A 23892-nucleotide genomic window follows, 5' to 3' on the forward strand; every position below is an offset into this window, starting at 1 on the left:
TCCTTATTTCCTTCTGCTGTCTCTCCAAGCATTGGTGTCACCACCCGGAGCCTGTGCATCAAGGAAAGATATCTGCAAAATAATTAGGCTGGCAATGACTGTGTGCTGTTCAAACGGGAAAACATCACCCTGTTAAGCACCTCGGAGAGGAGATGAAACGCTGACTGCCAGCAGCTGCCGCAGAGGTACGTGCAGGGCATCGCCCCGTGCCCCAGGGCTGCTCAGCCCCATGGGAGCAGAGCGGGCAGGGCAGGGACCTGACACATCCATAGGTGCAGACACCTATTGGTTACGAAGGTAGAAAGAGACATTTCCCCTTTTTACCCTCCTTGATGGACACAGCAGCAGAAGCATATTGCACAAACCACGCGATTAATGTACCCCAAATAGTGGAAATTATCCTTGAAAGGAATAAGAGTTGTAAATCTGTATAAATGGAGGAAAAGCACTGGTATATTTTTAACAAATTAGTCTCTGTATATTTCATGTTCACATAGATAGGCAAAACGCTTTATTTTAGTGCTGCTATTTGCCATAAAGCACCATAAGAGTAGAGGTGAAAACTCCAAACAGAAATATAAACCATCACCGAGAACCACAGAGCTCGTAAGTTTGATTTTGTGGCGAGGATGGTGCGCAGAACTCATTCTGAACGTCCTCATAAGATCCTTTTTATAGCAGGTTATGAATCATCACATGATATCTTTAAATGGATGATCAATACTATATTTTCCCATAAAACGTTTGGTTTGAAATCCGATTTTAAGTGCATTAGAGTTTTTGTGCGCTGAATGAGTGAGTGTCATAATAAATTGTCATCAGATACGAAAGAAATATAGCTTAGATTAATTGCCATATTTATTTATGAGTCTATAAAATACATTGTGAAAGTCCTGGCACATTTTTGGGATACCAGCTTGAACTTTCAAGAAAGTTAAAAGCATTAAGTGAGACTGAGAGTAGATTTATTATTGGAATGTTTTTAATTGCAGTTCCAACCAGACACAGGTATTAGAACGGTTGTGCCCTTAATGGCCACGTCTCATGTGTTTTTTCTTTAAAAATGATATACTTCCCATATTTTCATTGATTTTATGAGATTTATTGTAGATTAGCACTGCCTGTGTGTGAACTCTCCAGCGGTCCCTGCCTCCCCAAGCACCGCAGCTGGCCCAGCCCTCAGCACCTCCGGGGCACGGCTGGGGGGTGGGGGGCATGGGGGACATGGGGATGTGTCCTGCATGCATGGCATCGGGACCACCGGACCTCAGGGTGACAGCAGGGGTCCTGCTCACTGCTCCCTCCTCCAGGTGCGTGGCAGAGCTGATTCAGCCACATTTGGGGCAGGAGGCTGAGCCCTTCACTCAGGCTTCAACTAAGGGAGAGGCTCCTCGGGGACAGCTGATTGGATGGGTTGGGATGAGGTGTCCTATGTTAAGTGCTTTCAGTTTTTGGTATGAGCTAACAGAGCAGCACTTTCTAATGACCAGCAAACACAGTCACCTTTTGGTAAACTACAAATGAAGGTAAATAAGGCGGCAGCTCCAATCCCCATGTTTAATGGCGCATGTAAGCTGGTGATAACTCACAGAAAATAAGGCACCATCGCATGTAACTGGCACACTAATTAAAGCATAGATCCTGGAAATTACAGTGAGTGGACTAGGAAATGGAATAAAACTGTCATTTACTGCCACAGAACAAAAATGACAAACTACACCAACGGTAATATGGATAAGAGGCTCCAGCTCGGAAGCAGCCTGCTCACCCGGACAGCCCCTTCTAACCAGCAGCACAGCAGCTGTGCAGAGGCCAAGGAGACGTGGAAGGAGCAGTCACCCTGCTGCAGAGCTCCTTTACCAACGCAGCCTTTGCTCAATGGGCAAGCAAAGTGAAGGCCATCACACCGCCCATGGCTCCTCTGGCTGTCACTGTCCCTCCCTTCTGTGCTCCCCACAGCTCTCCCAGCACTGCAGCAGAGTCCAGGAGCATCCGACACCAGCGGAGCAAAACCATGCGGCTCCTCAGAGTGACACGGGGCACAGCAATCCCAGAAACCAGTGACATCTTTTTGATGTTCCCTTCTGGAGGACAAGTGTCCAAAGACAACCGAAGTCATTCCCAATGCATTCCAAAGGTGCTCTAAAGAAGTCCCCTCCACCCCTGGTGTTTCACCCCCAGCTCACAGGGCAGTGCATTATCCCGGCAATTACACCTCACCCCACACCAGCGTGTGTCCCACGCTTTGCTGTGCCAGTTCTCCCCTCTGTCCTGAAAACAGTTCTATTCTCAGCTTGTATGCCAAGCAATTAAAATGCTTTATCTCCAGCAAGATATTAATCTTAATATTGTCCTAATTTGTTTCATCTTTTTCTGCCTCTCATGCAGAAATCGGTCTTGACAATAGCCACTGAGATAAGGACAGTGCCCAGCGAGCTGCACAATGCACCATCATATACACTATTTTAGTTTGTCAAAACAATTAGTGTTCATTTTGGCTTTATTCAGTTAAATCTACAATGACTGATCAGTATAAATTATGTATTAGGCTGCCCAGCTGTACTTGTTTATTCATGCATGGACTTGAAGAATTTTCATTTTCTCAGTACAAAAAGAAAGATGCGGCCAAAAGAATCCCCCCATATTCTAAAATATAAAGAGACTTTATTCTCCACCACATTTTCTGCTGCGTGTTTTTGAAGCTGCTTTGTTCCTGCCCCTCTCAGAATGTTATTCTTCCTTCCCAGAGCCGCTGCTCCAACGCTTATGTCAATTAACCTATTATTTCCTTCACAGCTATCGGCGGCTGCGTTTGTGTTGCTGCAAAGCATGCACTGCTACTCTCACCCCTTCCAATTACCTCTAAGCAAAGCAGCGTCACAGCTAAAACAAATGGTGTTGGTTGTAGAAGCACCAAAAACCACACTGCAGGCTGCAGCTGAACTCCTGCCTTGCTTCCAGAGGAAATGCTCAGGGAAATGTGTACTGTTGCGCTCCCCTCTTTCAAGAACAAAAGTTTGTGAACTGAGGGGATCACTGAGGCACTGCCCGTGCTCACAGTCACAGTCCTGGCTCAGTACAGGCACTGCGCCTGTGTGCGTGTGGGGACAGCTCGAGCAGGGCAGGGATGGCGTGAGTTTGGATGGAGTCTGTAGTGACCACCTACAGCACCAGTTATGCTTCTCTGAGAAGCAGCAGAATGGAATCAAAACAGTTTCCCTGCAATGAAAATAGCAAACTGCACAGTGCTTCCCAAAGCACCGAACCACGCTGAGCTCAAGATGCTGCTCTCAGAGAGCTGGGGGAAAGGCAGGGCCCTCATTGCTGCCTGCAGCAGCCTGGGCCCTGGCACCTAAGGGCAATTCATGGGGTGGCTCCTGGGCACAGGGAGAAACAAAGCATACGGGAAACACTTCCATAGGGCCAAGCACTGCAGGAGCATAGCCATGGCTCACAGCTGGGCTTGGCTATGTGTGCCCAGAGGGCAGAGACGCACCAGACCTGAGAGGGTTGGCTGCACAGCCAAAGCTGGCAAACACAAAGCCTGCTTCTTTGGGCAGACAAGACACGTGCTGGTAAAAAAAAAATAATAAGATAAACTGAAACAAAACAAAACAAAATAAAATAAAATAAAATAAACACGAACAAATACAGGAAAAAAGTAGAGGAAGGAGGAGGGAGGGAAAAAAAAACAACGAAAAAAAACCCAACAACCTCAATTTTGCTGAATTAAGTGCTTTCGAACAAGTGGTTTTATTACTTTATAATTAGCATAATTTCCCCCAGAGGGATTCTCGCAATTAAATAATTAGCAGTAACGCTCCCTAAAGGTGCTCCGCGAGGCCGCCCCGCACCCCGCGCCCGCCCGGCCCGGCCCGGCCCAGCGGCAGCTCGGCAGCGCCACCCGTCGGGAGCGGGGCGGCACCGGGCAGCGGGAGGGCAGCGGCGGCCGGGCCCGGCGCCGGAGCGGGGAAAAGTTGTCGGGTTTTTCTTTTTTCTTTCCTTTTTTCTCTTTTCCTTCTCTCCCCCCTACCCCCCCCCCTTTTTTTTTTTCTTTTCCTTTCCTTTTCCTTTCCTTTTTTTTTTATTTATTTTTCTTCTCATTTCTCCCCCTGAAAGCAAATCGCAGCCAGGGCAGGGGGATCCCCGTTTACCACCCGCGGATGTCGCGTCAAGGCAAACCCGCACTGTCTGCTGGCGGTTACACGAGGGCACGGCCGACAGTTCATCGGAGCCATTGGGCGCGGCGGCGCGGGCAGGGCCGGGCTGCGGGCGGCCGTCCATCCCTGCCCTCCCCGACCCATAGGGAGGCACGACGCGGGCCCGGCTCCGCTCCGCTGCGAGGGTAAACGGGGATCGTGCGGCAATAGGATCCCACCGCCTGCCCTCCGCCCGGGCCCTGGGGGGAAACGCTCGCTCAGCGCCGCGATTTCCCCCTTTATCGCTTTATTCCCCCCTCCATCCCCTGCCCCAGCTCAAATTTGGATTGCTTAAAAAATAAAAGGAGCGGTACCAACCGCGAAACCCTCGCTGACTGCCCCTGCCCCAACGGGGCGGCACCGCGGAGCTGCGGGCGCTGCCGGCCCCTGTGCCCCGTCCCTACCGCTGCCCCTGCTCCTGCCCGCCGCTCCCTATCCCTACAGCTGCCCCTGCCCCACCGCATTTCCCTGTTGCTGTCCCTACCTCTGCCCTGCCCTGCCCGCCGCTGCCCGCCGCTGCCGGCAGCCCGTGACGTCAGCCCGCCCGCTCCTCGCCCACCGCGGAACGCTCGAGACCTATAGAGCAGAAAATAATACAACAAGCGGGCTCCGTGTCTTGCAAGCCCGACGTGATTTCCCCCCTCCTCCAAAGAGGAAAGAAAGAAAAAAGAAAAAAAAAAAAAAAGCCCCTTTGCACTTAAACTCTTTATACATGTGGGGGGGCTTTTTAAACTCTCTCTATCCGAACATATTGATTCAGAGCGATGGGAAGCGGGGGGCAGCCGATTTTATTTTTGTTTAATCCAGGCAGGGAGCCCCCCCCGCCTCTGATGTCGGGCTGCTTTTCTTAAGTGCAATCATCTATAATTGAGCAAAAAAAAAAAAAAAAAAAAAAAGCCATACGTGGAAATGTGTGTGTGAGAAGGTGCATCCTGAAGCGGGGTTTAGTTACAATCGATCTTGGGGGGAAAATATTGCCTATGGTCCAAAAATAAGGAGCAGCTATGTCTTTCTCCCAGTTCGGATACCCCTACAGCACCACTTCGCAGGTAAGGCGAGTGAGCAGCACTCACTTTTGTTCAGATTCCGCTGCTGCTGTCCAGATGTCTGTTCCCCCTCCCTTTTTTTCCTCCCTTTCCCTTACTTAGAGTCTTTTTTTTTTTTTTAAAGGGCACATCTGGAGCCTTTTTTTAAAAAATGTGCGTGTGTGTTTATGTCTCGTTCGTGTTGTGTTAGGCTTAAACAAATAGCTCGCAGTTCGCACAGCGAAAGGCGTTTGGGAAACCGGTGCTTCCTGCCCCCGCTCCCCTTCCACCGCTCACTCGGAAGCTCAACAAACAAACACACACGCGGGCAGCGGTCCGTCCCTCCGTGCCGGGCTCCCCGGGCGCTGCTCCCCGCGGAGCTTCCGACGGACCCCGCGCCGCCGCCCCGCGCCGCGCCCCGGGTTGGGTGGGACGGTTCGGGCACCGCAAGCACGGCGAGGTGCGTGTGCCTCCCCCGCTTGGGAAGTTCGCTGTCTCTTTCAACTTATTGAAATCAAGCGCCTTCGATTGCGTTAGCTGACATATTTACTGCTTTGTCTGTTGTCGAATTAACTGTAAGCGCAACTTCTTGCCTTGAAATCGATGCAAAAGGACCGAGGGGGGCGGGCAGGGGTGAGCCGCGCGGATCTTTTGCCGTTTTCGAGAGCGACCGTTCCCTTCCAAGTTCCGCCCGCTCCGCTCCGCTCTGCTCCCCGCTCCGGGAGCTCCCCCGCCCCCGCCCGCCCCCTCCGCTCCGTCCGCTCCGGGGCTGCCCCGCGGCCGCTCAGCGCGCCCCGTCTCTCCGCCGCAGTTCCTGGTGCCCGGCAGCCCCGGCGCGTCCTGCTGCGAGCCCGCCGCCCGCTCCGGCCCGGATGCGTCCTCGGCGCCGGCCGCCGCCTCGCTGTGCTGCGCCCCGTACGAGAGCCGGCTGCTGGCGCCCGGCCGCGCCGAGCTCAATGCGGCGTTGGGCATGTACGGAGCCCCGTACGCCGCCGGCCAGGGCTACGGCAACTACCTGCCCTACAGCGCCGAGCCCGCCGCCATCTACACCGCGCTGGTGAGTGTGGGAGCGAGGGAGCGCCCGACGGCCGCGGCGGCGCGGCTCAGCCCTGCGGGGCCGTCGAGGGCCGGGGATGGGGACAGGGCCGGGGTCGGGGTCGCACCGCTGCCGCTTGCCTTGCAGAACCCCCAGTATGAGATCAAGGAGGGCGCCGGCACTCTGCACTCGGGGATCGCGCAGCCCGCTGCTTACTACTCGTACGAGCACTCCCTGGGGCAGTACCAGTACGACAGGTAACCGCGCTGCCGGAACGCCCGGGGAGGCGGCCGGGAGCAGGGCGGGCAGGTCGGGGAAGGGTCGGGCATCCCTCACGCCGCTTCCGCAGGTACGGGCCGGTGGATTTCACCGCCTCGGCCCGGCGCAAGAACGCTACTCGGGAGACGACGAGCACCCTGAAGACGTGGCTGTACGAGCACCGCAAGAACCCGTACCCCACCAAGGGCGAGAAGATCATGCTGGCCATCATCACCAAGATGACCCTCACCCAGGTCTCCACCTGGTTCGCCAACGCGCGGCGGCGGCTCAAGAAGGAGAACAAGATGACGTGGTCTCCCAAGAACAAAGCGGGGGAAGAGAGGAAGGAGGACGGGACGCGGCACGACGGGGAGTACGGCGCAGGGAGCGACGGCCGAGGTAGGGCAGGGCGGGACAGCACGGGTCGGGCAGCACGGAGCGGCCCCGGGCCCCGCACCTGCCCTGAGGACCCGCCGCCCCCTCCCGTTGTGTGTTCGAGCAGAGCAGAAGAGCTGCAAAGAGGACAAGGAGCTGCGACTCAGCGACCTGGACGACCTGGAGGAGGACGACGACGAGGATGAGGACGAGGAGGAGGCGGGGAAGGCGGTGAAGGGCCGTCCCGGCTCTCTGCAGGAAGCCCCCGGCCCCGGCGCGACTCTGCCTGGGGTCCCACGGAGCGCCTGCAGCGTGCCCGGGCCGTGCCGCGCCTTCCCCTGCGCACGGGCCCCCTCCGCGGCCCCGGCCCCCGCCGCCCTCGCCCCGCCGCTCTACGCGCCCGCGGAGAAGCCGCGCATCTGGTCGCTGGCGCGCACGGCCGGGGCCAACGCGGCGCGCAGAGGCAGTCCCGAGGGCCGCGGCACGGAGGAGGGCGGCGAGGCGGCGGGGGAGCAGCCCCCGGCCGCAGAGGCCCCGTTCCGGAGCTCCGCCTTCAGCCCCCAACCCGTCCCGCGGAGCTGCGCGTCCCACCGCGGCCTGGGGCAGCCGTGCCAGTACGCGGCGGGCGAAGGTACCCGCGCCGGCGGGGCCGCGGGGGCGGGGGGGACGGGGTGGACGGGGCTGCCTCCTGAGGCGCGCCCGCGGCCCTGAATCGTGCCCGGTACACCGGGGAGCGGCAGGGCCGGGTCGGGCAGAGCCCCCGCGAGCTGCGTGTGTCTGTGCAGGCTTCGGGCGGGGCGGCGGGGGCGGCCCGGGATGCGCCGAGCCGGGCGGGACGTGCCTGGAGCGGCTGCGGACGGCCTTCAGGCCGGTGCTGAGGAGGTGAGGTAGGTGAGGGGCCGCCCGCTCCCGGCACTGCCCTAGCCGGGCCGGGCACGTCCCGGAGGTGCCCGTCCGGAGATGCTCACTCCGCCTCTCCTTCCCCCCCTCCCTCCCTCTCGCAGGGCCGCCTGCCACTTCCTGAGCGCCGGCGGCGGGGCTCGGGCAGCAGCCAAGCTGTCGCCCCTGAAGCAAGACGCGGTACTGCCCAGCTCCGAGCCCCCGGCCCGGGCACGGCGGGCACCTCTGCTCGCAGGGCGGGCGGAGCGGCCCCGGCCGCGCTTCCGCCCGTTAAACACCCGCGGTTGACGTCTTTACCAAAACCGAGACTCAGCTTTTCTCCCGTTTCCCCCACGTCGTGCTTTTGTTGTTCTTTTCCCCCCAAACCCGCTGGTTCCATTGCTCCCAGCAGCGGAGCGGCGGCGCACGACGGGCGGACCCCGGCAGCACCGGCCCGGCCGCGCCGTGACCCCGCGGCACTCCGCGCTGCCCCGGGCGGGGACGGCGGCGGTCGGGTGTCCTCGGTGGGTCCGGGCCGCCGCCTCCGCCCCGGGCAGCGCTGCTCTCCGCGGGACAGCCGAGAAAGGGAAACCGCATCTCTGCATTCTTTCTGTTTAATTAAAAGTGTCATCAAACACTTTGTGTTCGGACTAATAAACCAAGCAGGGATGAGGAAAGAATGTTTCTTTGTTCCTGTTTCTAGATGCAGTGGCAATAATTTAAATTAATAACTGCGGTAATTAAGAGGTCATCTATAGATCAAGCCGATACCTGCCATTTCCAAGTTCACCGGGGTCAGCATTTACATTAAGTCATTTGTGGTCAATAGAGTCCAATGAATTCTGCCTTAATAAATCAGGGAAATCAATCTTGAATATCGAGTACACTTCTCTATGTTTACCCAAGGTACCAAAGGCAGCGGAGGGAGCTCCTGGGGGTGCGGGCGTGGGGCCCCGGGCAGCGGGGCCGGGCCGAGGTGCGGTCCCGGGGCGGCCCCGAGCAGCGCGGTACCAACGCGCTGTGCCGCAGTGACCCGCAGCTTAGGGTAGGGGAAATTAAGCTGCGAAAAGATAAACATTATTTCAAGTGGGATTTGAAGGATTAGGGCGTGTAATAAAGAGTATTAGGCCCTTTCGGAGGGTTCTCGCGAGGCGACTTGGCCGCTCCTCCTGTGCTACCGGCGGAAACAGGTGCCGCCCCGAGGAGCGCAGCGCGGGGCCCATCTCACGAGGGTCCACCCCACGAGGGTCCACCCCACGAGGGTCCATCCCGGCGGCTGCGGAGGAGCTCCGCGGGGACGGAACGCCCGGAGCCGCCCGCGGGAGACGAAGCCCCGGAGCTCTCCCGGCAGCGCCCCGAGGGTCGGCGGGGGCGACGCGGGGCCGGGACTACACGGGCTTTGGGACACGTCTAAGGCAGGCACGAAGGGACCCTCCGGGAGCCTTAAGACTTGTGTTTTTTATTACTTCGCCTCCTTTTTTATTAAAGGTCAAGCGAGCGAGATGCAGATTATCCCGCCCGCCCAGGACTCCTCCGCAATCTGTCACGGCGGCAAGATATGTATCGCAAATCTCTCCAAATATAATCTCCCGGAATCATATTCCGAATACTGTTTTGATTAAAAACCAGAGCGCGGATTGACGGGGAACAAATACCGGGGGGACGGGCTCCTCGTGCTCCGGAGGAGCGCACCGTCCCGGTGCGGTACGGTCCGCACGGACCGCGCAGAGCCGAGCGCGGACGCTGCCGGCCTCCCCCGGCCGCTCCCAGTGCCGCCGGCCCGCGTACACTCCGCTGCCCCCGCTCAAAGGCTCGCTAATGAACTTTTCTCCGAGACAATTAGGGACTCGGCGGGGCGGGGGCCGATGAAAGGCCGCCTTTGTGCGGTCGAGACGGCGCGGCTCGCCCCCCCACCCCCCCGCCACCCTCCCCGGGCTCCCTGCGGCCCCGCGGTGACCCGCCCGGCGGCACGGCACAGCCCGGCCCGGCCCGGCCCGGCGGGGGCAGCGGCTCTCCCCGGCCTGCAGCCCCGCAGATGGAGGTGGCTGTCCCGCTCCTCCCGCCCTCGGGCTGCTGCGGTCAGCAAAAGCGAGGGCTCGTTACGGGTTGGCCGCCGAGGCGGGGGGGGGGGTTGGAGGTAGAAAGGCGCTCCGGGGTGATGTGAATGAGGTTTCGTGCTCTGCGGTTGGGTGGGAAGGAGGTGGGGGAGAGCTGGAGAAGAGCAGAATGCCCCATTGCTTTCCCCAAGTCCCCCACGCTGCCCTCGGGCACCTGCTCGCTGTGCTTCTGTCCCTTCTGTACAGCAGCGCAGCACAAGCGCTCCTGTTGTCCATGGGGTCACGGCACGGCCCTGAGCACTACGCACAGCCCGGCTCAGTGCCTCCTGGCCCTCGTACTTCCCCTTGCAGGAGAGTGGGAGAGGAAACCTTCCCTCACTCCTGCACCTCACACCAGGACAGTGGCTGTGACGTGGAGCGGGACGTCAGCCCTTGTCCCAGCTGGTGCCCTGCTGTCCCCTCCCCAAAGGGCAGAGCTGCCCAGGGCAGCAGGGACAGTTTTGCCATCCTGTCTCACAGGATGGAGGATCCCAGCCCTTGGAGATGTCTCCTCAGAGGAGCAGAAGTTGTAGAACTATGTGGTTATTGAGATAATGAAGCAACGGACTGCAGCAATTGGTTCAACACAATCTCGAAAGGCAGCATGAGCAGCTCTTGGGCCAAATGCCATTTCTGGCCCAAAGCATCTGCTGGGGGAAGGCACTGTATTACTTGCAGCTTTTTTTTTTTTCTTTTCTACCTAACATTCATCTGAAAATAAATTGCAGGCCCGAACAGGTGGGTAACATTCTGGAATGATTTAATGATTTATTTAATCTGGATTCTCTTTCAATCTACTTAGCAGAATGAATACTTTTTTTTAGCCTGAATCCAAAAGCTGGGTTTTTCATCTAAAGAAGAGAAAATACCCCGACAGTGCTCTTCTGCAGCAAGGTGTACTCCCCAGTGCCGCCTGTAGCACACTGGTTATTCTGGGGCTGCTGAGAGCCCTGAGAAAACCAGAAGATTTTCTTCCTTGCCATCTGCACAGTGCTTCAGATGCTCTCTGCCCTTCTTTGTGCAGTGTCTGGGCAATAAGACAGCTGATCTTAGCACCAGGCACTGTGCCTTCAATCTGAGTATGGGCAGGTTTCGGCCTGCAAAGACTCTCCAGCTCTCCCTGTCCGTAGGGCAGCCTGGTGCACCAGTGACCAGGGAGTGACCAGAGATAAGTGCTGCAGCACAGCACCAGCAGACATGAAAGCAGCGTTTCCCAGCCCCATGCCTTTGGTAGGGCCTGGGAGCCTGGCCAGGCTGAGGGACTTCCAGCCCCTGTCCTCCTGGGGACAGCACGGCCACCTGCCAGCTGCTTGGCCACAGTGTCCGTGTGGAACAGCAGCCCCCTGAAGTCCTGGGGTATGTGTGAAGAAGCATGGGAGTTGAGTCACGCTTGACCCCAAGTGTAACACTGCAGCCACGAGCCCTTGCTTGGCTTGGGTGATCCATCCGAGTGGATTCTTCCCTTCTTTTTAAAGTGCACACATCATCCATGTAAAACACCTACAAGATGCCCTCCATAGCTAGCTGCTTAATGGAACATCTTAAATATATCCACCAGCCATGAAACAAGCAGCACTCAAGCTCCCTGCTGCCACAACTGATCCCACTGCTGCTCATTATGGGTAACAGAAAAATATAACCTCCACATCACTATGTTCAGGTCTTCCCTACGTGAACCACACGAGGCACTGGACAATGACATGTTAGGTAAAAGCTCACACAGACCGGGATAAGGTAACACCTATAAAGAGAAATCATTTCTCAAACCAAATGCCAAATGATGATTTTTTTTTTTTTTTTTGTCAGATACTTGTATGCTAATAATACGAGCCATCAGCAGCAGGAGTACGTTAGGTAAAGCAGTGTGAGCAGCCAAATGTCCCATTCCTTAGCACCTGCCAGAGGGAGCTGACACACCCCTGTTCCCCCACATCATGCCCTCAGTGTGGGCACCTCACTTATCTGGGGGCCCATCTGCCAATCAGGGGTTACAATTTACCTGTAGAAAAATCGATTGCCAGTAAAACTCCTCAAGTATCCTGTGGAATTCAGATATGTAGTGTATAAGTGTATATTACTCTTCTTCCTGAACTTTCCCATAAAATATTGGCTTACTCAGTACTCTGTGGCAGGAAATTAATAAGACTTGTCCTAGTTCCTCTCAATTGCAGTAATAATATAACCTCACTTTCTCTTCACATACATTTAGAACTCAAGCTACAAATATAAGACACGGTATTCCACAAATAAATCAGATGTAATTACAGTGTAAGAATGTAGTTGTAGGGGCAATTGCATTTGGAGCCCAACTCCGAAAGTTAATAACAGCGACGGTCTCTCGTTCACTCCCTCACCCCAAATCACAGACCCACACTGCAGTGCCCCAAACACAGGGAGCTGTGTCCTTCAGCCTTTCCCAGCAGAAGATGCCAGGCACAGGATTTGCTTTCAGAGTGCTCTGGGTTTTGTTTGGTGAAAAAAAATATAGGCCTGATTTCTTGTGGAAACGATGCTCCTATAGTCACCATGAGAGAACACAACCACCCGCCCATCATTTCCTAATTAAAACGACATATCTCAGCTAATTGCAAACACAAGCATCCATGCTGCCGCCTCCTTCTTGAATAAACTGTGACAGAAGTCTGTGCCCCCCACAAGCAGAGCAGCCCCAGAGCATCCTCCCCAGAGGCCCAGGGTCTAAAACGGTTCTTCAGCAGGTGTTGACATTGAAAGTAGAGGAGCAAGAAACAAAGCCCACACACCAGAATGGTAAGGAAACTTCTGCTGCAGAGCTTCCTCATTCTTTTAGCCACCCAGATCCTGCCATGCCAACATGTCCATAGTGCTCTGCTAGCAGCAGTTCTTAGCCTACACCCTAGGCCACAACTTTGTACAAAGTGAGCAGAAGACCCAGACCTCTCCCTCCACATTATGCCCAGAAACACGTGCAGGAGCTCCAGGCTGCAGCTGGCTCGCTCCATGCCAGCCACACTGCCTGCAGAGTCCTGTCCCCTTGCTTCCTTAGAGGGAGAGGTTGGGCTTTGTGCAGGAGATACCTGTTTATTATGTTGATAAATGACACATTTTTCCTACTCGGTTTGTCGGAGATTGAGTGACCTGGCAATAAAACTGACTTCATATTGCTGCTTAACTCTTATTGATGTCTTGTTCAGCTCCCATTTGCATACATGAGAAGCAGAATGCGAGCCCTGCTCCTGAGCAGATCGCAGGGGATTCTCCCCCCAGCACTGATGGGCGCTGCCTGGGATGAACTGTTCACACCTCTGTCCCTGCATGGTGCTCCCAACACCTCTGGGCTGCAGCTGGGGTTTGTCTCACTGCTGCAAAGACTGCAGTATCCCACAGCAGCACTTTACCGTATTTTAAAATTAAAAACCACCAAACAAAGAATCAAACAAAGCCATCAAACCCGAAGACCATTTTTTGTTGCTTAATTCCAGCAGGGAAAACCCCAGTGAATACATTAACAGGAACTTCCCCCACTCCTGTCTGCTCCATGTAAGTGAAACTTCTGCCAGCTTTGCCAGGACCAGAACAAAATCTCTGGGGACTCTTTCCCAGGAACCTCATCACTGCCATAAAGTTTTGGTAACCAATCCTGAATATCCAAATTTAAGACACCACAGATCCAAATCCATACTACTCACCACATCTTTGCAGAAAAATCTGCTGCAATTTAATGGAGGAGAAAGATAACAGATTCACTCCTATTACACTTCAATTTTATGAGTCACACGTGTGTTTTAAATGTACGCATTTATACATTATAGATATAAAACATGCAGATATAGGTTTACATTTATCAGGCAGTTCTGAAATGCCAGAGGAAATTATTAGTGTCTTTATAATTCGGCGGAATTTTTCCCGCAAGACGCCTCCTTTCCTTTTGCTTTCGTTTTGGGAGGAGATGTCAGCAGTACAAGGAAACGACGCGGCACAAAACAACCACCCCAAAAGAGATGCTGCAAAACAACAAAAGAAATGAATACAACCAGGAGAGAGCTCGGGAAGGGGGTCCCTGGTGAAAAGAAGTGAATGAATGGGGTTTTATATTCACACGCACATACTCTTATCATTTTTGATAATCAGAAAACTATTGTTTTATTCTTTCTTTCTGAGTCCTCTCTTCTTGTTTCATGCCAGCACCCGTTCCAGGTGCCACCCTGCTCCTCCTGTTCAGCTCACCTGATTTAAAGACCAAACCAGGATTTAAAGAACATGAAGAAAAGAAACCCCAAAGTTTACTCGTGTCTTCTGTGACAGCAGCTTTGCCTTGACATAAAAAAACTGCAAAAGATGGCTGAAAACACGTGCATTTACTTTCAGATATAGAAGAATTACTATTTATGGATAAACCATTACAGAAAGGACAGGGGCAGGCCAGAGGAGGCTAATTGGAAGGGGAGACAGGGGTGGATATACCAGGGGAAATCCTCATGGGCTGGAGCTGAAAAATAAGGAACACACTGCAACAGAAGAGCAAGCAAACACTTGATCAAAGGAGATGGTAAATTCTCAGTTTCTTGACACCCCCAAATCAAGACTGGCTGTCTCTCTAGAAGACATGGCAGCAGTTCCAAACAGCTGCCAGAGCATCACCTGGCCCAGGGCTGCCACAGGAAGCAGATACTCAGGGTATCTGACGGTCCTTCCTTGGCTGAAAACAGCTTTAGAGCAGCCCTTCAGAGCCTTTGGGGAAGCCCTAACTATCCTTAATCCTGAGATAGAAACGTCTGCTGGACGTTCTTGCAAGTGCTGCAGCCACTGCAGATGAATGGCAGGAATATCCGTGGGAAGAGCAGAGCTCCAGGACATAATGAAAACCCCAGTGGAAAGCAGGTTGTGAATGCCTAGTTTTGCCCATTAGCCCTGGAGTCACATTTAGCCGTGCAGAGAACAACAACAAAAAGATCTAAACCGATTGTTTACTGCTCAGACGACAGCCTATTGAAATGCCCCTCTTACTGCAGCAATAACACGCGTTTCCAGGGATTGTGGCTGAGTTTGATCAGTCATACCAAGCCGTGCCTCAACCCATTTCAAAATGATTACAGCCTGGTCATATTTTAAGTGTCTATGAAATTATGCAAATGGAATCTGTACCAGAAAATCAGATTGCCAGATAATTGACCATTAATCTTTGATAAAAGTTTAAAAAAATTAAAGCAATCAGAAATCAGCTTAGCATACAGTCTCTCGGGCCTTATTTTGGTCCGGTAAGTCTGTACACTAAGCTGATTTCTGATTGCTTTAAGTTGTAAAAATTGCTTTTTAACCCACGGATATCAATGAGATTGCACCTGGAGTAAGTCGGGGCTGCACTTGATCCGCCGTGTGCCTTAATCACAGTATATTTTTGTTAAAACCCAGTATTTGTGTGGATCTGGGGATGCTGATTTGTTCAAGCGCACCATAATCTCCCCTAAGCCCGTCAGGATACAGCAGGTTAATAATGCCGTAAGGAGAATCCAATTTATTCATAAAGCGCAGCGCCTGAACCAAACTGCTCTTTTGTGGCCGCTGCCATTGGCGGCAGCAGACAAAGGGCCGTGCGGGCGGCCAATGGTGCGGGCAGCAGTGGTGGCCCAATGGTGGCTTGGGCAGCCGTGTGCCCGCGGCACGGTGCTGCCGCTCGACGCGCTGCTGCCGGCACTGGGGTCCTCGTTAGTGACAGCGTTCAATCAGCGCCTGCTTGCTGTTGGTCTGGATGTAACGAGCGCACGCTGTCAAGCTTTCCTTCCTCTGTGACCAACAAAGTCAAGATAAATCTGGAAGTTAGACTTGCTCTGTGCAAAAAAAACCACAACAAACAACCCAGCGTTTCCTCCTTGCAGACCTCCTGTGCAAACTACTGCAGCCCGCCAGCTCTGGGCCTCACCACCTGTCTGCGCTCCTCTGCCCGCACCAAGAAACATCTCTGCACGTCTCTGTGGTCCATTCCCTGCTGCCGGGAGCAGCACAGCTCCTCCTTACAGAGCTCCTCTCTGCTGCCCTGCTCAGAACCGTAGCAACAGCGTGGCAGGACAGATCCCAGCAGGGCAGGGACCTGGCAGGTCCACCCTGTCAGAACATCCCCTCTGCTGTGCAGGCCCACCTGAGACCCCCAGGGAAGGAAAACACAACAGCTGCCAATGCACAGCTTCAGGTTCATCCACAAAATATAAGCTTCTGATAAAATTACTGGTGAAGATAATTAATATATTGATCAGACTGCTGACAAGGAGCTCAGTCATCCAGATGCACCAGAATTCCTAGATAATAGATATCCAGCATGCTTCAGTTCAGCTCAAAGCTGCGGGTGCAGCAGTAAAAAGACGAGACCCAAATCTACGCTTAATGTTCCACAGGCGGCTGATCTGAATGCTCTGAGCATTTTCTCCCAGGACAACAGTGACTTTGCTGATGCAATGGAATTTTTGCTAAAACCAGAAGTTAAATCACCTTCATCTCCCCGGGATGCTGCAGTAATGAAGTCTGTCACAAGCTGCTAGGGATCCAAATGCTGTAACTGCTGCTAGGGCTGTGCCCAAGGACACCAGTGCTCCCGGTCAGCATGGGTGAGCACAGTGCCAGAGAGCTGTTCGTGCTTCAAACAGTTCCTAAAACAACTGCACTTTTACAGGTGCTTGCCAGAAGCATTTTCTCACATGTGCCAGCAGAGACTAACACGGAAAATGCTGTCAAACACTGCTGAGACCTCAACACCTTAGCACTGCCAACTGCTGGTTTCAAACCACTTCCCACATTCTCAGCAACACTGCAGTCCTACTCCACTGCAGCTGGGTTGCTCCTTTCCCTTCCTTCATAGGACTGGCTGGGCAGTCTGTGCGTGGAGCAGGACAAGACTCCCTCACTGCTGACCTCTCAGGTGTTGCAATGAATGAAGACAATACAAACTTGAGCAAAATGAGGTAATTCAATGAAGAAGAAGGCAGCTCAGAATTGAAGTAGGAGTCAGAAGATCCCTCTGGTCCACCAACAGCAGAGCGCCATATTCAGTAATGGCAGTATTGGCTAAGTGAGGCCAAGTGGGCCTTGACCTGCAGGACACAGGGTAATAAATTTGGGCAGAAGTAGCCTATGGTATCTCGTTTTATTTTTGCAGAAAAGCTTTCCTGCTTCATGAAAATCCTGAGGGACAAGTCACCCTGCTCTGAACAAAGCATGTATCTCACAGGTAGGTCCTACTGACAATTTGAAAACCTAGCTTATGAGAACACACAGATAGCATAAAAATAAGTCTCCAAATACTCAGACATGGCAAAAATAGCCGTTGGTGAGGATGGAAACATTGCCACAACTGCCTGACCATGTCCCTGTATCCTCAGACATCTCCTGGCTAATTCTAGTGCTGGGCTTCATCAGCCTGCTGAGCACAGCCACATGCCCATGCTGCCATCCTGCACGTCTTCTGCAAACTAATGGAGCAATTGACCATTCTGCTCTTCCAGTTGCCTTAGCAGGGCAAAGAAATCCTCTTCTAAAACTAGTTCCTGCTGATTAAAGAATACAGGACGGCTGTGGGAAGGCTGAAGACACTTAGAAACATTCTTCAGGATTGTCAGGGAGGCATCCCTGGATCAGCAATGCAATTTGACTCAAAAGTTTCCAACCTTCAGAATTTTCCTAAGGAAGTTGCTTCTTTTTAGGTTGTTTGCCCATCCCCTGCCTTTGCCCGTGACCCAGGGGCTGTGGCACTGGTGGCTCTCCCTCTGCCGGAGCAAACTCACACAAGCAGCCCGGCTTTGATGGAAAGCTTTGTTAGAAGAGGGACCATAAAGTGAAATTTTACAGGCAGAGGAAAAGGTTCCCTGGATTTACATAAGCCTGCTTGGCAGTGAATATGTTAGCAGTTGAGTGTAAGTGTTTGGAGGGAAACAAGCTGCTAGGATGCTGGCAGCGAAAAGACAGCTTCATCCAATTCCTGCCGTGCCAAGCTCCTCCGCCCTCTCTCAGAGCAGCATTTAGACAAATGCCAACATTTGAAAATTAAGTGGCCCCATCATTATTAATTCATTTGGTATTCATCGTAACAGCATTAATCATAGTAAACTGCGGCAGCTTTATTACACATGTAATGTACACTTTCCCTGGATTTCCCTGTAAAATCTGACATTGCTAACAACGTAAAGACAATGAGATGTTACAACCAAGCAAAACAATAATAAACACATAAGTTAATAAATCATCATTCCGCCCGCAAGTATGTTAAAAAATAAACTCGTTTCAAAACCAGGGGAAAAAAAAACCCAACATGCAATAAGCGACATCAGTGAGTTTGAGGCTTTTGGTTGCAACAAAGAAACAAAACAGCATGCTAATATGACATTTACAAATAATACCTAACCGCAGCCTAATTAACTTATTGTGTGCTTACTAAACTAGCATACATATTATATTAAAGAAAAACACTTATTTGTTCTGTTGCTAAGAAACTTCAGACATTTGCATATTTAACTAATTGTTAGAGTGTTTTTAACCAGAACCCATCACTATTTATAAAAGACAAATTTAAAACACGAGATCAAAGGCACAACATTAATTTTTCTTTTGTCAACTGTCTTTGTTCAGTGGCTCAAAGCAGCAGTTTTGTAGCCAGCTGATACATAATGAAACATCTGGTATTATTCTGAATTACAGTGGAACCCACTAATAGTCGGGGGCTTCTCTTGATTTCTCATACAGCAGCCAGCATCCTACAGGGAGCAAGCCGGCAGCGCTCACTTGAGGAACAGGGCTTGGAAATCTGGGCACGCTTTTTCTGAGCAAACAAAACGGATCAGCCTCAGGTGTACAGATACAGAAGTAAGAGTCCCAACCATTCTGGTAGATGAAGTGGGGTTTCAGTTTTCAAAGAGCTCTACTTCCCACTGACTCCTGAGCACTGGGAGCTCAGGTACAGTTCTCCACCTGCTTGGCACCTTATGTGGAAGGACAAATATCCTCACATAAAAACCTACAGGATCTGTATTAGTAAAAAAAAAAACAAAAAACCAAACAACAACAACGAAAACAAACAAAAAAAACCAATCCAAGTACCCACTGACTCTCAAGCAGCCTATGTCTTTCCCTGTCAATAATCCACTTTATCATACTTCAAGTACAGAATATACTTTTCACAGAGCTCACAAATACACATCCCCTATATTGACCCCAGTGGCACCTTTACAATAGCACATCTCAGGTGCATCTACCTATTTTGTAAGGATTCCAATCTTCCACAGAGATTTTATTTTATTTGAGCCTTTTCTGAAGCTCCAGCCAGCCACAGTAAATCCTGAGCACCATCACAGAGCGAGGTTTGGTAGGAGCAGTGGCTGGGGCTGAGCACTGGGCCCCACCATGTTTCTGTTGGCCTCCTGAAGTGCAGCCAGCTCTGCACGTGCTTCTGCTCACATCACTGGTTCAGTTAGAGGTGGAAAGCCTAAAAATATGGCTCTGCAATTACTAGTATAAAGGAGCTTTGCAGTATTTTCACGTGCTCTCCTTCCCTTAAAATGATATCAGTATGATCCAAATCCACTTGCACAACTTTGCAGCTCCTTAGGACAAGCACAGTGAAACTCCTTTATAAAAGCTGTACGGCTGTGGGTGCTGCTCGGATACATTAACACAAGGGAAGGGATAATTGGCACCCAGAGTTCTAATCAGCTATTAACAGCACCCTGCCCCATGCACCATCTCATGCCCGCTATGCCACATCTCTTTTGCAAGCCTCTAATTACTACAAACAGGTATTAGCCTACAGGCCCCCATTATCAGACCGGTTCTGCAGTTGCTCCTGCAGTCTCAGGTGAGTACAACACCACGGCTGCTGCTGGAGGAGCTCGGAGATGGGATCTGCCCATGACAGCAGCACAGCTTATTGCTTCTCAGGAAAGGAATGGGATGACAAGCTGGATTTAATCAACTTTCAATGAAAGCCCAAAATCAAACATCTCTAAGATTAGTACCAAATACTCAGGCCATTTCATCCTAACAAAATGAAGCATCCAGCAGAGAAAATCCCACAGAGAAAAACAGAAATTCTGGGGTCGAATTCAGGCAGCAATACTGGGATGCTCTTTGTCAACTCAGTGCTTAAGCAAAAAGTGCTCTGAGTCTGCTCCTCCACCAAGAACAAGAGGAAAAGTGCACCAGCAACCCTGAGAGAGGGCCTGGGGCTGCCGTCCCATGGCCCTGCACACACAGCAGCACAGTTGGACTCAGCCCTCCACTGCCCAACCTAAAGCCACCTGGGGGTTAATTTACCCCATCAGTGTGAGTAATACATTTTAAAGAGCGGCTGCAACATGGGGCAGCACAGGGCATTTCCTAGAAGCCCATCTCCTTCCTAGAATCAGCTGTGCCCAGGCCCATGTGCAGCACTGCCAGGGCATTGCATGGTGCTGCTGGACCTCCTCATTCTGATGGCATGGGGAACTGGGTCACCAGTGTCCTGGCACAGGAGGACAACATTTACAGCAGCCCAGACAGTGGGTTGAAGGTGCTTTATTTAGCACACATAGGAGAAGACTGAAGTGGAAGAAAACTTCCCTTGGGATAATGAGGAGAGAAGAAAGGTGAAAACCAGCTAGCAGGAAATAGAGTTGAGAACTTCAGGAGAATCCCTGGGCAATTTTGCAGGGGTCCCCTTTGCTGTAGGTAGCTGCCACCAGCACAACACAGACGGGCGGGCACTGCTGTTGGCGACGGGCACAGGGTGGGTGGGCACGCTGCATAGAAAGATTAACCTTGTGCACACATGAGCAACTCCACATCACATCCATGTCTTCTAGCAGGATGTTTTGGCTTAGAATCCCTCAGGACAAGCTCCTTGCAGCTCTCCATCAACCCAGACAGGTAATACGAATGGAGTCAGCTAACGTTAAAAATGCGGATTCTGGAAAATTGCAGGTTGTATATAAGGCACACTGAGTGTTTCTGCTCATCTATCATCCATAAACAAGATACTGCATTTTTATTGCAATTGGGAAAAATCATTTTCATGGCATGCACAGAGAATTCAAGATTCCTGAGCTGCTTCTCCTATTCCCACAGTAGCCAAGTAACCAAGTTCCTCAAATGTGCCTGGGGTTCATTGTTCTGGTTTTTCCCTACAAGCAGCTTCAAAACATTCTTCACTCAAGCTCACTGCGAACATTTAAAATCTAGATGGTGTTGTTTTGTTGTCATTGTGCAAATAAAAGTCACTTGGCAAACTCCTGAGTTCAAAAAATTCACCTGTGCCTTAATAACCAATTTTGCTTGCACACTCATGCGTACACAGCTCGGAGACTTGCCATGTTTGTTTGTCAGAACAACCCGATGGACTGTTTGTAGGCAGGGAGCAGAAGGGCACCAACACAACAAAGCCAAGCCCATTAAAAATCTTGAGTATTTGGGAATAAGAGATGCTGCAGATCATTCATCCCTAATCTCCTTACAATAGCCCTTCCTTGTTTTTATTTATGCATTTTATGATGTTCAGTTTTGCTTAAGTTCTGCATTAATGTGGAAGTAAATATGACTTTATATTAAATCAATATATTGAGAGGCTATTCTATCACTCAGCAATATCATCCATATTGGGCCTAAAGAGCTGCAAGCCAAGAGAATTATGCTTCTTGTTTGGAAATGAAGAGCCATGCTGCACATTTAAAAACATTCCTAATGAAAGCTTCATTATAGAGACATACATCTCATCATCCATCACCTCCAAGCATGCAAGCTTGGAAACCCATCCTATATTTGCTCACATATCTGAGAAGAGCCATGGGAACACAGCAGCATTAGGTCATCTCCAGCCCCTGGCAGCACACCTCTGACAATGGCTGAGCCAGAAGCACTTGTTCCCCACCATAGTGACAGCTCTGCTGCCCAATCCAAGCAGCATGGCATCGCTGTGCTCCCCTTCCATACTGACTGCAATGTTGTTTATTTCCACTATTTATTTATTTTGAATGTATTCCCCCCATTTTGTTGCTAATTTGTTTCTTTGTGGTTTCCTGGAGTCCTTCTGACAAAGCCACACATTTTGTTCCTGTTCCCTATGGCACTGGAGGGCACTACAGAACACATGAAATTTGTTTCTAATTTTACATCCACCAAAAGGCATCGCTGGGTTATGAATACATGCCAGCAAATTTGGTAGGGCCTATCCCACTAGTGCCACAAGATAAACAAAGCCAAAAGGAAATCAAAAGGACTAAAATACAACAAAAATATTTTTGCACTTCTTTTAGCTTGTGCAACTTTCCCTTCTTCCCCTCCTCCTACATTTTACCCAAGTTAAGCTTTCCGGTATTACATATTTATCTGCTTATATTTAGAAATAAATAATTGCAATACAAGAAAATGAGATGGAACAATTCTGCTTTTCTTCTTCTACAAGCCCAGATGCAAGGGGAAAGGTGGAAACACCTTCAGCCCGAAGCCAGTACAGGACAGTACACCAGGTACTGAATGCTTTGGTTCCAAGGTGCACAAACCCAAGGCTCCAAAATCAGCTGCCATTTACGTGTGCAATGTGCATCACAACAGCTATTTCTTTTCATCATGACAGTTCCTTACGTGAGATGTAGCTAGGCTGTCCCAAGCTTTGTAAGTGTGGGATGCAAGCAGCATCCCATTGAGACCAAGCCTGTCAGCAGGGCTGGCCAGGGCTTGCAGCAGGGCAGCCACTGCCCCAGTGATGTGCATGGCAGGTTTGCAGCTCGGCTCCTCTGGCAGTGTCTGGCTGCATGCTGCAGCAAATTTACCTGCGCATAAGCAGCAGCTCCCAGCCCGGCTCGGGCTTCATGATGGTAAATGTCAACAGAGCAAGGAACACAAGCCTGGGTTTATTTTCATTAGCAGTAGCACAGTGTCATGATATTTCAGTGCTCTGCAAGTGCTAATTAAAGACCTTGCCATAAGGAACCTGAACATCTCTGAGCTGGGTCTAACCGCAGCTTGTTTTTTTTTTTCTTGATTGATTGCAATAGCACAGATACTTCAGTGCTCCATACAATCTGAGGAGAGGATTCTCACATTTTCACCCTTGCACAATTTTGCTCTAGATTAAAATTCTACAGTTTCCAACAGAGAATATCTGCTCTTACCTGGCAAGCCAGGGCTGCACACAGGGGCACAGCTCCTCCAGCACAGAGAGCTGTCAGACAGCTGCAGGCAGGAGCCGAGGGGTCATCATCCCAGCCACTGAAGCCCATGTCACAAAGACCCAGTCCCTTTCAGTGGAATGCAGTGAGAAACACTTTGCCCGACCTACACAGAATTCACCAGTGCACAATCCCCATTCAGAACTTCCACCGGTCCTACCAGGTTTCCCAGACACCGGCAGATGTGATCCAACATCAGCGTTTAAGACCAGGTCTGAAAACTGCATCATTTGGAGACTGCGTTAGAGAAATTTTGCGAGCCCAAACTGCAAAACTTTTTCTTTTCTTTTCTTTTCTTTTCTTTTCTTTTCTTTTCTTTTCTTTTCTTTTCTTTTCTTTTCTTTTCTTTTCCTTTCTTTTCTTTCTTTCTTTCTTTCTTTCTTTCTTTCTTTCTTTCTTTCTTTCTTTCTTTCTTTCTTTCTTTCTTTCTTTCTTTCTTTCTTTCTTTCTTTCTTTCTTTCTTTCTTTCTCTCTTTCTTTCTTTCTTTCTTTCCTTTCTTTCTTTCCTTTCTTTCTTTCCTTTCTTTCTTTCCTTTCTTTCCTTTCTTTCCTTTCTTTCCTTTCTTTCCTTCCTTTCTTTCCTTTCTTTCCTTTCTTTCCTTTCTTTCCTTTCTTTTTTTTTTTTTTTCAGTTGTGTTTGGCCCCTTTATGTTCTATATCCACTTCTCCAGCAATTTCTCTTGGAGAGAAATTTCAGCTCTGCAGACTTGCTAGAGACTGACCTGCCTGCATCCACACGTGCACGGCACCGTTTGTACTGAGCAAATGTATTTTCCAATACGGATTATGGGTTAATAAGCTATATGGTTCTGCAAATCTTCCTGGCCTTTACTTTTTAGCTGTTATATAAGCGTCGTATTTCCT

The 23892-nt window shown here is 51.1% G+C and overlaps 2 protein-coding genes across 4 annotated transcripts in view; one reads left to right on the top strand and one right to left on the bottom strand.

Annotated features, from left to right (window-relative positions):
* LOC136046656 (dipeptidase 2-like) overlaps positions 1 to 23892 on the bottom strand; it is a 472322-nt gene that overhangs the window by 51508 nt on the left and 396922 nt on the right. The window lies entirely within an intron of this gene.
* Positions 4164 to 8149, top strand: IRX6 (iroquois homeobox 6). Its single transcript, XM_065734201.1, has 8 exons — positions 4164 to 4345; positions 5450 to 5756; positions 5910 to 6281; positions 6408 to 6517; positions 6610 to 6917; positions 7021 to 7524; positions 7679 to 7775; positions 7898 to 8149. The coding sequence occupies exons 1-8, from the start codon at positions 4164 to 4166 to the stop codon at positions 8079 to 8081; spliced, it is 2064 nt and encodes a 687-aa protein (XP_065590273.1). The 3' UTR covers positions 8082 to 8149.

This window comes from Cyrtonyx montezumae, unplaced genomic scaffold (assembly GCF_038088225.1).
Source record: "Cyrtonyx montezumae isolate F1298 unplaced genomic scaffold, pur_monq_1.0 scaffold_17, whole genome shotgun sequence".
NCBI classification, from domain to species: Eukaryota; Metazoa; Chordata; class Aves; order Galliformes; family Odontophoridae; genus Cyrtonyx; species Cyrtonyx montezumae.

Bases quoted from the DNA above. Each gene is read 5' to 3' on its own strand.
- IRX6 (XM_065734201.1), top strand. From the start codon at position 4,164: ATGTCGCGTCAAGGCAAACCCGCACTGTCTGCTGGCGGTTACACGAGG. The intron at 4,346-5,449 runs GTAAACGGGGAT...TTAAACAAATAG, and splicing joins GGCTCCGCTCCGCTGCGAGG to CTCGCAGTTCGCACAGCGAA. The intron at 5,757-5,909 runs GTTAGCTGACAT...TTCCCTTCCAAG, and splicing joins AATCAAGCGCCTTCGATTGC to TTCCGCCCGCTCCGCTCCGC.